This window comes from Poromitra crassiceps (genome assembly GCF_964638095.1).
Source record: "Poromitra crassiceps genome assembly, chromosome: 5".
Classification (NCBI taxonomy): domain Eukaryota; kingdom Metazoa; phylum Chordata; class Actinopteri; order Beryciformes; family Melamphaidae; genus Poromitra; species Poromitra crassiceps.
Window position 1 is genome coordinate 26,613,053 of NC_139642.1, and position 15,709 is coordinate 26,628,761.

At 42.7% G+C, this 15,709-nt stretch overlaps 1 protein-coding gene across 1 annotated transcript in view; it reads left to right on the forward strand.

The window, feature by feature from the left end:
- tlcd2 (TLC domain containing 2) overlaps positions 1-15,259 on the forward strand; it is a 31,578-nt gene extending 16,319 nt beyond the window's left edge. Inside the window, exon 4 of the mRNA XM_083636386.1 lies at positions 11,213-15,259. Within this exon, the coding sequence (XP_083492512.1) occupies positions 11,213-11,596 (384 nt within the window). The 3' untranslated portion in view covers positions 11,597-15,259. The remainder of the gene's footprint in view (positions 1-11,212) is intronic.
- Positions 15,260-15,709: the final 450 nt, after the last annotated feature.

The following is a 15,709-nucleotide window of genomic DNA, read 5'->3' on the forward strand; positions in this document are numbered from 1 at the left end:
TCAAACACGTGTAGGAGGACAATGACTCGTTGAATCTGTTTTGTAATTCTGGTCTGTGTCGCACAGCAAACCTCAGATAGTCGTAATAAGCAGAAATGGCACGTGTGCGGCAAAACAATTGTACATCTCTGCGTTTCTGGCTGGACTGATGCAAATGCAGGTGGTCTGTAAAAACTAGCACAGACCACCAGGGTGTAGTTAGGGTTCCCGATGATGGAAAACTTGGAAGCGTTATGGAATTTGGCCTTGGAAGGTTATGAAAAAGGATACATGTCCAAAAGTCTTTGGAGATATGGAATATTTTGGTCAACTTTTTTAACTCGTCGAGTTGCCGAGTCGTTTGAATCTAGTTCAAATGAAAAATGTGATCTGATTTACAAAAGTGAGGTTGGAGCATTGTATCAGCAATATATATAGCCTACACTCTGTTCATTTGTTTAGAAAAGACCTAAGGGCTTCCCAGACTGAAAAGCCTTAAAAATATATCTAGCAACGCCCCCCCCCCCTCCCCCAATACTTAGGAACATTTAAGTTATTGCTTTTGTGGTAAAAAAAAAAATCAAATCAGTATCAAATCACAACACGTGACGTGAAGAATGGGAATCTAATCATCTCATGATGAAGATGATAATTACGCTTACAGGATGGCTGCACCTACAGTAATTGGCACTGTCATGCACTGGGAAAGCCCTGGGCACTGTTATTTGTCTTTCATATTTGGCTCATTGCCTGACATTGAACCACGAGGAGAACATACACAAGACCCACATGAGGCCATGCAAGCACAACTCCACCCTGTCACACCCAGAGCCTGAACACAAGCAGTCACCAAACCAAACGCACAATGCCTCAAAACAATAACCTCCCAGCCTCGCCCAGATATGAATAATGAGCAGAAAAGAGTCATGTTTTCCTTGTACATGGTACTTAAAATATCACACACACACTCAGCCTTACACACACACACACAGTTAATGGATTGTTGCCATGTGACACAAACCAATCATCCGTGGGTATTTCAGTGACTTTCTGACTGCTCAACAGATACATGAGCTGCTGCGCTGTTGTCAGCTGACAGCCTGCTGCTCTCCGCTAACTGGAGCTAACGCAGGTCACATGACAAAGGTCAAGGCCACCATCAATCAGTATGTATGTGTTCATGAACTTTGAACTGTGTGTGTGTGTGTGTGTGTGTGTGTGTGTGTGTGTGATTGAGATCAATACTCTCGCAGGTTTCTAGGTTGCATATCCATCCTCCATTTCCTCCTATAGATAGACTTTGAGCCTGTCTAAGCCCCTCCCACCTGCTCCTCGCCCCTCTCTCGGCCCGTGACCAGATAGGAAACCTCTCCATAGTGCTTCCTAATAGACCCTTCTCACGGGGGCCATTTTGGGTCGAAAAGACAGGGTAAACACAGGTGCAAGCAACACACTAATGAGGGTTTCCAACTTCCATTGATTGGAATTTGGAAACCCTCATTAGTGTGTTGCTTGCACCTGTGTTTACCCTGCCAATTTGACACAAAATGGCCCCCGTGAGAAGGGTCTATAGTTTCCTCTCCATCAGCTTCACTCAGCACTCCATCGCGGAGACCCGGGTTCAATTCCCGTCAGCGGTACTTCCGGCTTGGTCAGACGCTCCTCCAGACACAATTGGCCGTGTCTGCGGGTGGGAAGCTGTCGGTGGGGTATTTCTGTTCGCTGCACTAGTGCCTCCTCTGGTTGGTCCCCGTGCCTCTTCGGGGGGGGGGAGGGGAACTGTGGGGAATAGCGTGATCCTCCAACGCGCTACATCCTACCAGTGAAACTCCTCGCTGTCAGGTGAAAAGAAGCGGCTGGCGACTGCACATGTATCGGAGAAAGCATGTGCTAGTCTACAATAGGGCTGTCACTTTTTCCCAAAATAAAGTTCGAACGAACTTTAATTGCCCGAAATTCGTTCGAATATATTCGAAGTTTTTTGGTTAATAATTTTTTTTTTTTTTTTTTTTCAGTCCAGGCCACCGGGCATCAGCCCGACGTGTTAGCTTGGACGCTCACAGTCACAACACTGCCTCACAAACTTGGCTGCATCCAACTCGAGACAACTTTTCAGACCCTGGAGACAATCTTTCTCAGAAGAGACTAACGCGACAAATCTGGAGACTTTTTCTGACATGGGATTAACATTACCAGCAAGCAGCAGTTGGTTAATTTTGGTATAAAAAAAAAAAAAAAAATCGAACAGTCAATTTACATATCGAACACGAACCCCTCCCCCACATTCGAAGTTGCATTCGAATTTCGAATGAAAAGTGACAGCCCTAGTCTACAACTCTCCCCAGATCAGCAGAGAGGGTAGAGCAACGAGCAGGAAAGTAGCGGGAATGGCCAAGTATAATTGGAGATAAAATGGGAGGGGGGGAAAACTTGATTAAAAAAAGAACGAACAAGTAAACAAATGATGTAAATAACTTGTGTGTGTCAAAATATGAATATTCAGATTCACTTTTTTTTAGCCACAGTAAGTAATCAGATTGCATACGAGGAATTTGACTGTCAGAATGCAGTGTCAGGTCACATCAATAGTTAGAAGACAAAAACAGTACAGAAAGACAATCACAAAGATGAAGGTGCAGTCCAATGTCACTTTAAAGTGGTGTAGGATGAGTGGGGGGGAGAAGGTCCATGTCAGTGGGGAGGTTCTGAGCTGTTGTTGAGCTGGCTGTGCTCAGGGGACACCGGGGGGAGGGGCGGATGGCAGAGTCCCTATTCGTGTATTTTTTTTAAACAATCTGAAACAATAAATCAAGTCAACAATGAATCATTTCAAATACGGCTATAAGCATTATGTGCCATGATCTTAAAAGTCGAGATGTAGTGAGTGAATTCCCAGCCACTGAGCATGCATGTGTTGTTGTTCGAGCAGAGTCAGAGGGAGCTATGAGGAAACACACAGTTTAGTTTCACTGACAGCTTGATTTTCACTCGGGTGCGTTTCTCTCTCAATCATCTGGCGTGGAATGACCCGGCTAAACAGCCTTGACAACAACACATCTCCAGACGCTCTCCACAGCAAAGAGTTTGGCTGGTGGAAACCATATTAACTTTGGTGCAATGTGTGATGATAGGCCTGCTCTCCATCTGTCAGAGTGCTGATGGTGGCGTATCTTATGCACTTGTGGTTTGATTATTTCAACGCTTGGTGAAATTAGCGTAGAAGCCCGGCTGTTGCCGTTATCTTGCGTGGTTGTCACTCACTTGATGCTCTCTCTCTCCTATCTCTCTCTCTCTCTCTCTCTCTGGTGAGCGAGCCATGTTCATGAGACACACACACACATTCTTCCAAGGCAAAGCATACGTTTGAGAAATGTACTTAATCATCACTTAACAAATATGTGTGAATATGCTTAACTCATAATACAAGTTATTGAGAATATTGGACTTCCCCCACCAACAGAGGTGTGTGTGTGTGTGTGTGTGTGTGTGTGTGTGTGTGTGTGCGCGCGCGCGCGCGCGCTTGCTGCATGTGGGGTTGCTAGGTGTTTATGATGTATTAGTTTATTCAGACTAAAGGAATCTGTGCGATGCAGTAGTTGGTGTTGATGCTAGGCGTTGTGACCTGGGGAGCGGCCACAAAGCCTGTTGATACTGAACTCTCCACCCAGCTGCTCTGAGTCAGTGTGCCAGCACAAGCCAGGAAGCCATCGGAGGCTGCTGCCCTCACCTTTGACCCCTGCTGCATAGTACGTTTTGAGAAATGGAGTGTGTGTGTGTGTGTGTGTGTGTGTGTGTGTGTGTGTGTGTGTGTGTGTGTGTGTGTGTGTGTGTGTGTGTGTGTGTGTGTGTGTGCGTGCGTGCGTGCGTGCGTGCGTGTGTGTGAGCAGTTTGAACATCCTCCTGTGGGCCTCATGGGTTAAAACTGTTTCCTGTGCTCATCTCACTCTTTTCCCCTCTCCTCATCTTGTAACCATTCAACAGCTCTCTGTCCGTCCTGCTGAACGGGCTCCACTGGTACCTGACTTGAAAGCTGTCCAGGACTCCTCTTCCTGAGCCTAGTTAGTGAAGCAGGGAAACAGATTTGCACTTTGTTCTCAGTATATAAAGATGATAGCAATAATTTATAAATAAAGCCGCAAGCTGCAATAATCGGGGTCCATGCAGATTGTGTTTTTAGAGTAGAAGACTATATGCAGATGACTTGAGAGATTAAAATGATAAAATAATTTTGATGAAGATCCGTGATGTACAGGAAGCCTCAAAAAAACTGTGCTCCATAGTTGATTGCTCTATTGCTGACAAAAAATGTGTTATTGTAAGTCGCTTTGGATAAAAGCGTCTGCCAAATGACGTAATGTAATGTAATGTAATGTAAAAAAAGGTACGGACAGGAAGCCTAAAAAAAGGTATGGCTCTCTCCCAGAGTCTATTTACGTGCCGAAATAGACCCTGGGTTCCCAGATTGATCTCCACCCTGCACAGCACACTCAATCAGATATTGTGGCACACCGGTATTTAATGCTACCATACATGTTGTTAAGAATTCATTGTCCTTAAACAACTTCAGAAAGAAACTGTATATTCTTATTAATTAGTTAACTAGGCTAATTGATTGGGATGGGGTTCTCTTTCTCACTCACACACATTTTCACTCTTTCTCTCACACACACACACACACACACACGAGCACAAACACTCCAACTTTTATGTGCAGATGAAACACAAATAATTGTATAGCACTTTTAAAATCAAGTTTACAAAGTGCTTCTTTAACAGTCAAATGCCAAAACAAAGCAAATATACTTATCTTAACGTAATGTTAAGATAAGAACGGAGGCTAACAAAAAACAGACAAGAAAAACGCACAGAAACAATAGGATTGAAGGCACAAGTCAAGAAGTAAGAAGTGGAACAGAACAGTTTAGTTTATCAGTCTTGTTTCCTCATCACAGCAAGCAGCCATTTTGGCTCTCGGACGTTATCTTTGTCTGCTATCATGTCTGAGGCTGAGATGACCTCTTTTTCTCTCCTTATCAGGTGCATCTGTGTCTGGGATGACGGTCAGGCTGTTTTGTGCTCCCTAATTGCCATGCTAATGTGGATCCAAATCAATGTGGAAACCCAGAGTCCATCAGTCTGATGACCAATAAGACTCTGGGAGAGACGGACGATGTTTCGGGGTGTAGAGCGCATGTCCGCAGGAAGGCTTCCTCTTCCGCCAAGATCCCCTCAAAGGAGGCAGAGGAGAAAGTCCCTCAGCAGGGTGGAGAGAGCGTTTCATTGAGCCCGGGGGGGGAGAGGATGCAGGAAGAAAACACCCACACAGCCATGTTTTTCAGCTCTTTACGTGTATTTTATACAGGTGGGCTCGAGCCAGCTGTACGAGTGCCGGCCAAAGGTTGGATCCATTACTTCATAGCCATCTGCTGCATCTATAAAAAAAAAAGTTGAAACTTGAGAAAGTTGAAACCTTGTTACTCCACACATAAAGATAAAACCGATAAAAAATGCAAACATGGAAGGAAGTGCAGGTAGAGAGGAGAAACCCTGAAAGGGCTTATAGGACGAATCAGTGTGACGTCACAGTCCCCCAGAAATGCGGAACCCCGCAGCAGTTAACTAGCACGAGTTGTGCCAAACAAACGTTAATATCTCAAAAACTGTACATCACATCGCTTATATTTTGACATTTTGAGCGAGAGCAGAAGTAGCTCAAGAGTTTGATGTATAATATATGCATGTCGTGGTAAAGTTGTGTGAACTGTCGCAGTTTTTAAATTGTAAACGCCACAGCCGGCTAGAGTGAGACGCTCAAGCTCAGGCTCCATAGGGTCCCATTGCCGTTTTCCCCCAGTGACGCCGTTTGTTTACCAAAATGCTTATCGGCTGATCCCTTGTATCAAGGGTCTCTGCCTCAGAAAACCAAATAACAATAATCCGAACAAAGTATAAAATACAACAGAAACAAGAAAAGAAGAAAACAAAGAGACAAAGAAAAGAAAATTAACAGTAAAAAAAAAAGAAAATAACAAAAAGTAGAAGCCAAAATAAATCAAGAATGAATTATGAATGCCAAGAATCATATAGGATGTTGGGCTGATATACAAGACTGAAATTAATATCAGAGAATTTAGCCAATTCTAAGTTCGAATACAAAGAGACGTGTGTAACATTTTCAATCTCAAAACTCATGGAGATTATAACTCCTTCAGTCATTTTCTCCCCTCCAATGGTGAAGAATGGATTGCATCTCTATTTCTTTTGTCCAGTGACTCAAACAAGGTCAATTCTATATTGTTGATTTTTTTAAAGTAATGCATCAGATTGAAAGTGCAGTACATGAAATATTGGCATCACTATATCCGTATTTACTATTTACTATTTACCACTCAGAGGTGTTTAATACATGCATAATTAATATGCATGTACACGGTCGCCTGTGTGTGTCTGTCAGTCTTGTTGATTCCTAGTTGGATGATATCAGCTGGACTGCTGCTGTATGTGAAAGCCACGCTTCAGCCAGGCTTAGCAGCGTAAAGCCAACTAATGCTGAATCATTCTAATCATCTGAAAGATCCAGGGGCGAGCGGGGGGATTACAGTGAATCCAGCCCAGCCAAGGGGGACTGACGGTGGGGCAGGGTGTGAGAGTTGACCCCCCCTCTGTTCTGGATGACTAGCAGGAGCCTGGCTGTGGGCCTAATCCACGCTCATACACAGACCAGCCAGCCTGCTGAGCCAACTGCTGATGCTGATATCTGCTTGTTAGCTGTTGAGCCGCACGGGGCCATATTGTCGCCTGATGATGACCTGGTATAGTCTGCTGTCAAGACCTTCAACTCAATAGACGGTGTGATCACAAATTGGTACGGGCATCTTTGCCCAATTTGGTTATAACTAGGGCTGTCTTCGAATATTCGGATATTCAAATATTCGTTCATAATGCTGATGAAATGAATGTTCACTTATTAATATTGATTTTTTTTTTCTAGTTTGAACCTAACCCCAACTAATCATCTCTCCTCATTCGGTGGCACTGGCATGGCGGTAATGCAACACTTAAGTCACTGTCTATTGCAAGTAGTAATTAGTCTGCCATTTTCACTGCAATTATATTAATTAAAAAAGTATTTAACAAAAAAGACTTGTATGTATTCTGGTGAATCAATTTATAAAATTTGGGGGGATTACAAAAAAAGAATCTTCTTTTTTGTCATGATGAAATCACAGCAGACATTTGAATATTCATGGCAACCTCAATAGAATATTCAAATTTGAAAAAATTGATTCAAAGACAGTTATAACAGGCTTACCTAGCAGGTAAGACTAATCACTTTTGCATTTACGGATAGTAGTCTTGATTAGCAGCAGTACTACTACCGTAGTTGTTTGACATAGGCTCTATATACTGTAGGGGTGTATACAGCCTCTATGCTATCAGTAGATAAGGGGAGGAATGCTGTCATTGGCTCCAACAGCTCTACCTCAAACACCATAAAGAGGACGTTGCCACCATAAAAGGATCAACACATGGAAAAGGGATGGAATAATACCACGAAACCTCAAGAAGCATCTTGTATAATGGACCAATCAGATGCAATTTAGGGCCCCATCTTATCTTTCTATGGTTCCTCTTCAGCATACTGTCCGCACGTGTAATACGTTTTCACGACAACGCTTTATATCTTTGTTCTTATACTGTATAGGCTCAGTGAAGTTGTTGCTCATATCCCGTGTAACCCATAAACTGTGTTTTACAAGGGTTTGTACTTTGTTTTGACCTCCCAGTCCCTGGTTGGAATGTGTTGTTTTTCTTCTGAAACCAGATTAGATTTTAAACAGGATAAGCCATGCTAAAGACCACTGGATGATGTTATAGAAACTATTGTCTGTCTGTCTGTCTGTCTGTCTGTCTGTCTGTCTGTCTGTGCGCGCACGCGCATGTGTGTATGCATGTGTGTTTGTGTGCACAACCATAGGTGAATGTGGAGTACTGTATATGAGCTGGTTTTTGAATGCTCAGGCTAACACATACGGGTCCTGAGGGTCGCTGTGTCTTCTCCTTTTGCTCTGTGTTTGAACTGACATGGACGGCTGTTTTTACAACACTCGTCACCCAAGCAGGCTGTCTGGTGTAGGTACTGTGGATGTACAGTGCAAACAATGGCATATGAGTGTTCGCCGACATAGCTCCTCTCATTGTGCGCCTCACCCTTTCTCTGGCTATTTTTGCTTTCGAGGAGGCCTGTATTATGTTTATTTGTAGAGGTGGTTTCTGATTCATATTCGCCATATGATCCACAAGGCCCGAAAAGACGACAGCACCTGATGAGAGTACACTTGAGAAAGAGCTTGTCAGTTTCTCTCAGATGGGGAACATCCGTGACTAAGAGACACCTGTTAGAGGCAGAACAAGCATGGGGAAGACAGTCGCTTGCTAACCCTGCGAGGCAGCTGGATTTACATGAGATCACATGACAAATCCATCTTGCCACGCTCCAATCTATTGGTTTGAATCCGAACCAGCAGTGGTTCGCACCAATCGGCATCCTATGAGGCAGCTTTAGGTGTGACGCCAGCGAGAGCGAGCCCGTGATAGACAGATGGTTCATCCAATCACCTGCCAGGTATTTTTTGAAAGTGCCTGCCCTTTGAAAGGGTTTCCCGAGCGACTCGTTTCCAGATCTGGTTATGTGAAAACAAACCATCTGGCAGCGTCGGGTTAGTCGCTTGCCAATCCACTGGGAATCTCTTATTCTACTAAATGCAATAATAACAGACTTCATGAAGACCATAGTTCCTGCCTCAGCATTCTTAATAGTAGGGTGCCAGCAGCACAGCTCATGTCTTCCAGGGGTTTTAAGCTGCAGCACCTGTGCCAACGCTAACACAAGCACCCGTTCTTTCACAGTGGAATGTCACATAGAGTGACTGACCAAAACTGAGTAATGACACTCGTGTGTGTGTGTGTGTGTGTGTGTGTGTGTGTGTGTGTGTGTGTGTGTGTGTGTGTGGGTGTGTGTGGGTGTGGGTGTGGGTGTGGGGGGTTCCTGAGATTGGAAAGCCCGTAGTTGGAGAGCCCAGCCACCTGTTGACATACTGTACCTGTTTTCCTTTCGTCATGGTGACACTATGATGTTTGTCCTGCTAAATATGGTGCCTTCATTGTCATCAGTGTAATTCTTCACCGCCATTGTTCATCATCATCACTGTCATTATATACAGTATAACCTGAAAGTTGCAGCAGGTTGCGATGATGCTTGCTGTGATTACTGGGCAGTGCCACTCCTGCAGTTAGTGTTTACGACTGTAGAAGTTAGTGGAAGACTGCAGAACTGGTTTAACTGACAGGTCTAGCACGCCATTTGAGCTATTGTAACGCAATGACAAATGTTGGAACTTTTTCTAGAATGTGACAAGTGCCTGGAGAAGGCGGAGCCTCCGCCTGTTTGAGTCAGGGAGGCGATACAGTAGTACAGTATTGTCAAATACTGTGTGTGTGTGTGCTGCTGCTGCCGCTCCTCTCCTCAACATGCCCAGAACTTAACCCACTGACTGCAGCATGTCACAAGGCACTGTGCTGCATTAGAAAGGACCTTGCCCTGATCACACACACACACATGACTGATGGTAAAAGCCATTTATTTTATTTGATTTGATTTGATTTGATTTTATTTTATTTATTTATTTATTTATTTATTTATTTATTTATTTATTTATTTATTTATTTATTTATTTATTTATTTATTTATTTATTTATTTATTTATTTATTTATTTATTTATTTATTTATTTTCACACAGCAAAATAACAACAAAACAAAAATAATAATTCACTCACAGCACACAGCATATCCAATGACTTGAGTGTCCTACACAAAGACTGTCTGGCTTCAGGCAGGCGTTTGACTTCACTCTTCACTCTTAATTGAACAACATGGCTGCGTAGGAGGAGGTCGCAGCAGGTGTGAAACCCTCCAGAGCTGACGAACAGTGCATCTGAATACAGTTTGTATTCTGCTACGTTGTGAGTGTGCTCTGGCTGTGAATGAAGCCAGTGCATTTACTGGAGTCAATGGGCGCGCGAGCACTGTCTGCTCCCATGGAGAGTTGGCCAGAGGGCTTGTTTTGGGACCGACACATTTCTCCAGATTTTCCACCTGCAACACAGCTGCTGAGAGCGTTTGACAACAGCTTTCACTTCTTTCATCTCACAACATATCAGATATTGTATGTGATTCCTCTTCTTTTCCTCTGCCTCTGCAATGTACGGTACTGTTAGCAGTCTTTGTATTTGCTGGTCTCATACTGGCAGTGGGTGCTGCTGCTGCTGCTGCTGCTGCTGCTGCTGCTGCCACCTTGTGGAGCTTTTCTGTTAATGACCTCACAGACTTTCATAAGCACGGTGTTGCATAAATGAAAATCATGGGATGTTGACCGAGTTTCACATGACATGGCTCTGATCCTTCAGTCAGTGCCGTCATGTCTGAGACAAAGGAAGCATTTGAACATAAAACACAGATACAGTGAGTGCTGAGGGTAATATGACCTGTGCGTGTGTGTTTGTGCATGCGTGCGTGCGTGCGTGTGGCTGACCAGTGACCACTCTGTCCTCAGTTAGCCAGGCTCCTGGGCACATCGCAGAGGAACAGAAGAAGGCTGCATTGTTCTGTTTTAAACACATGATTGCTCATTTGTTGTCATTAGCAGTTTGCCCGAGTGATGAACCTCAACTATTCTAGATAAAACTATTACTGTTGTGAGTGAGAGAAGGAAAATATGAGACAGAGTAGAGGAGACTGCTTTTGGATTTGATTTGGCTCCAGAGGTTGCCTCACTGGGGGACTTATCTCTTCGACTATCCCCAGGCTTCAAGTAGTCACAAATAATGCCAAATGCCCATCACAGGCCCAAAGTGATGTCTTAAACTTGTCTGACCAGCAGCTGAAGTATTGCTTTTAGAATGATATGAAACTGAGAAAAGCAGCAAATCTTTGTATTCTTACTTCATAAATGACTAAAATGATTAATCGATGGTCAAAATTAGAATACATTTTCTGTCCATCTACTAATTGATTAAGAGCCTAATTGTTTCAGCACTAGTTTTATCCATGCATTATTAGTTAATTATCACTAATTAGCCTTGCTACTACACACTATGTATAGAAAATGTGGCTTATTGGAATATGGTTGCCTGCAGAGTCTAATGTCACATCCTTCTCTCTCTCGTCTGCAGGTGATCACCTGCTTCGGCCTGTCGGTGCTCTCCTTCCGCTACGTGGGCTTCGCTGTGGTGGCTCTGCTGGTGGAGCTCAACTCGGTGTTCCTCCACCTGAGGCAGGTCCTGCTCATGGCCAGCAGGGCGGCGAGCACGCTGTACCGTGTCAACAGCATGCTCAACCTGGGCACGTACGTGGTGTTCCGCATCAACACGCTAGCCTGGATGACCCGCTGGCTGGTGCTCAACCGGGACAAGGTGCCGCTGCTGGCCTACACGCTGGGCAGCGTGGGCATGGCCATCATGACCGTCATGAACATCATCCTCTTCTACCGCCTGCTCAGGAGCGACTTCCTCAAGAGCAGCACCCGCCAGGAGGCCAAGAGGGACAAGGAGATGTAGGGAGGAGGGATCAGATTCATACACACACTCCTTACTCTTTTAAAAGAGAATTTCTGCATTCTTCAACCTGGACCCTATTTATTTTTATTTTTATGTATAACTAAAATGTGAACAGAAATCTTTGAAATTGGTGCGGTATTGATCGAGATCGCTTCAGTTGGCAGCTGTTTTTCCGAAAGTGGGGTAGTGCAGTAGGGACATGTGGCAAAAGCGGCTGCTAAACGAAGCAATCTTGATCAATACTGCACCAATTTCAAAGATTTCTGTTTACATTTTAATTATACATAATCTATATATATATATATATATATATATATGAAAATAGAGTCCAGGTTGAAAAATAGCTAAATTCTCCTTCTCTCTCTCTCTCTCAAACTCTCACACACTCTCACTCTACACACACATACTGTGTCCCGTGCCAAGAGGTGTACACAAACAGCTATACTCCACCCACTACCGAGTCTCCTCCACAACGCTGTGTGGCGGAGGCAGGTGCAGGTCACAGACGGACATTATGCAGGGAAGCTACATCCCTCTTGAACTCTTGAATCTGAATCTGTCAGCTGTCAGTTTCAACAAGGAAGGAAGGAAAGTGAAGGATTCCTGAATAAAACAAGGGCTTGTGAAACGATACCAACAGCCTTATCGTCCCACAGGGTGTTGCAATTAAATCTCCTTTCAAATGTAGCGCATTAGTAACTGGAGAAACACTGTTATTTACAAACACACCAACAAACATTGCCATATGAAGTATCTGTATAAACAAATCTAAAATATAAATGGAGATATACTGTAATAATAAGATTTTATGCATAATGTGGGCTATTAAAAATATCTCACAGTTTACATCACTGAACAGTCAGTGGTATCCAAACCTCTTGCGCTCGAAGTGAACATGTCTCTTTTCGCCAAATCTCTCCGCAACTAAAAACCGCCTGCTACCTCAGAGAGCCTGTAGCAGTCGTTTGTCTCTTTCTAACACAAGCTTCGCTATCAGCGTTTGGAAGGTTCTTCCTTTTGGAGAAGAAAAACTGTATAAGGAAAAGAAATGGGTTTTTTTTCTTATTCTTCTTTTTTATTGAACATATCTGCCATTCTTTTTGGTTGTTTTAACCAGTGGGGATGCTCCAACTGGCAGTTGTTGAGCCAATTTTCAATCATTTAATGAGAGAATTGGGTGATAACAGTTGTCATAGAAACAATACATTTAATATTTGAAGTTGCATGAAATATTGGAGAAAAAAACATAAAATATGAATATTTGAAGTTGTATCTGAATCAAGATTCAAGCTTTTATTTAATACGTTTTTGTTTTTTTGTTTGTTGTTCTTTTCTTTTTGCCAATAGTGTTGAATCCAAAGCAGCAACCTATTTGGTAGCTAACCAATTGTGGCCAACATTTCCTAATTCACAAAATTGCATTTGAGCATCTGGGCAGAACGCTCACCAAGTGAATTTATTTAGCATAAATTACCAGAACAAATCAGTGGCCAATCAGTCGGAGCATCCCTAATAGATTATAATTAAACGACCATCTGAAAATAGCTGGGGGCCCTCAGATCTGAGTGACACAAGGGAAACAATACCAACCAACCAGGTCCATTTTTAGCACATCGATCTCAGTGGAACAATGGCTTATTAAATCAGCCTCTTGGATCAGTTACCATGGCAAAGGGGAGAGAAGAGGCTGATCATTAGAGCTAGCCTTCCCAACACCCACTGCTAATGACATCAGTGATGGTCAGTGATGGAGGCTGTGTCTGAAAAGCCACACATTCAACCATGTAGCAGGTTGTGTGAGTGTCGGGCCAGCTTGAAACCTGTGAGATGTCAGAAAAATGAACACAGCGCACACTATGCTGCATTATGAATTAACATTGATGCTTTCATACTTGGTGCTTCCGGTATTTTCTTTCAGACACCGGGGATGAGCAGCAGCCTTTGGGGTGTTGTTTTTTGTTTGGCCTCTAGAGGGCAGCACAACACACTCCTCTCCTCAGCATCACCTCATGAACCTCAACAGCAGCAGAGATGTTAGGAAAACATGAGACATTTGTGAACTGTGAGAAAGGATTTTCCTACTGATGTTCACTCTCTTTTCTTTAACATCTTTGAAGATCTGTGCCATTCTACATTTTGTTTACCTTTTGCATTTGCTGTCTTATTTCTAAGCTGAAACTCCAAGGCTGCCTACTCAGCACTCATCATAGCATTACAGACAGTCCTTATATGGCATGGAAATATTTCATGCCATTCATGCTCTGTTTTGTTTATTGTCTATATTACCGCGTTGTTGGGGGTGTGCATACTGGTGTATGTTTGTAATTTATTTGTACTAAAAGAAGTTCCCTTTTGTGAAGAGTTGTTGATTATAGTGATGCTGACATTATTGTATAAGTCATGTTGTTGCAGGGCATTTCGCTACTCTGGGTCTTTTCATTTCTTTATTGTTTTGTCTCTCCAGCTCAAACTGGCCCACTTTTACTCATCTCAGAGGCCACAGTCAGAAACTGTTGATAGTTTAAGCCCTAAAACCAGACTGTCTAACCACATTACAGGCACAGTAGCCAGTATACTCAGTATGTGCACAGAAGCTAACACGCTCAGATAGAGTACCAATACTGTTAAAAACAAAAACATGGCACTGTTTGGGAGGAAGGACTGAGATAGAAAGGCTTTATAGTCATGGTTAATTCCCAGTTGAGAAACTTGCTTTTTGAATTCTCATTGTGAATGTATGTGTGCATTAATTTCCTTCCCAGCAGATCTTGAGGGCAGGCAGCTTAACTTTGTGGTTGTGTAGTGATGGTGTTTTGGTAACATTTGAAGAACAACTCCCTAACTTGCGCGCTTATATTTGTGAGTGTGTTGCATAACGCTGTAATGTTATCAGAATTATATGATGGCAGATTTGTCCTTACGTCGTTACTGTATGCTTTGAAGAATCGAGATGCACCATTGTGGCAAAGTCAAGATGCCTCCTTACATCAGTTTGGTTGTTTTTTTACCCATGGAGGGACTTTTGACTCCAGTGCTCGCTCCCATTTCTTTCTTATGTGCACTTCATCGTGACCCCTGCCTGGCTTGGATTTCAAAACATTTGATTGTCATGAGTGCAAAAGACAATCGTATGGTTCTAAATCTGTACTGTGCAGGGAAAGTCGCAGTGGCTGTCCATGGCTGCTTCATTTCCTCTCTCTCTGCTTTTCCTCATAGCCAATAGATGTGATGGTCAAGTGAAACTAGTTGTCACATTTATTTATTTTTCAAGTAGATGATGAGGAAAACACTTTGTCACAACCCAAAATTTGTTTTGCCTTAAATGGACCGGCTTCCATTGCTCTATAGACTTCTGTTTTGTTTTTTGTTTTCCCTGGTGATTGGTGAATTGCTGTGTGTTATTGAAAAATGAAATTCATGATAAACATGGAAGATTTTACACTGCAGCTTGGCAAGGACTTTATCTCCTTCACTGAAGGGAAAACATACTTACCTGGTTATTCAACCAATTATTACCGATTATGAAAGTTAAAGTCAGGTTTCACACAATTTTGTCTTAAGTGTAAATATAACAATAATTTGTATTTTTCTTCATAATGTTTTGTCAGTTTTGTATTCAAGACTCCAATTTATGTCTCTTTATACAATAACAGCTATTTGTTTAACGTGAAAATAAAGATTGAAAGACTAAATCTTTGTATTTTCTTTCCATTGACACCCATTCATTGACATTTTGAAAATCCCAGCTGCACCATGCAGCTGTTAAAGGAGTGATGACTTATAGCCATTGGGAGAATTCATAAACTTTGGGGCCATGAGAAGAATTTTCTCTGATGATGTGCTATACCTACTGTGAAGATATGTCACCAAACTAGTTATGTACTGTAGTAATTTACCCACAGTAAAGCTTTTTCGATTAAAAAAAAAACAGGACTATGGGTTTTTCTCCTTAGACACAGTGAAGTCCATTGAACCATTTCATATAATTGCATCAGTTACAAATCACAACATGCATGATAGACTACATCTTTTTTCTTTATTTTTTTCAGAAAAGATGACGAAGCATGCATAGATGACCACCATAGTCTAATACTGACAAAAGGTGCTTTGGAC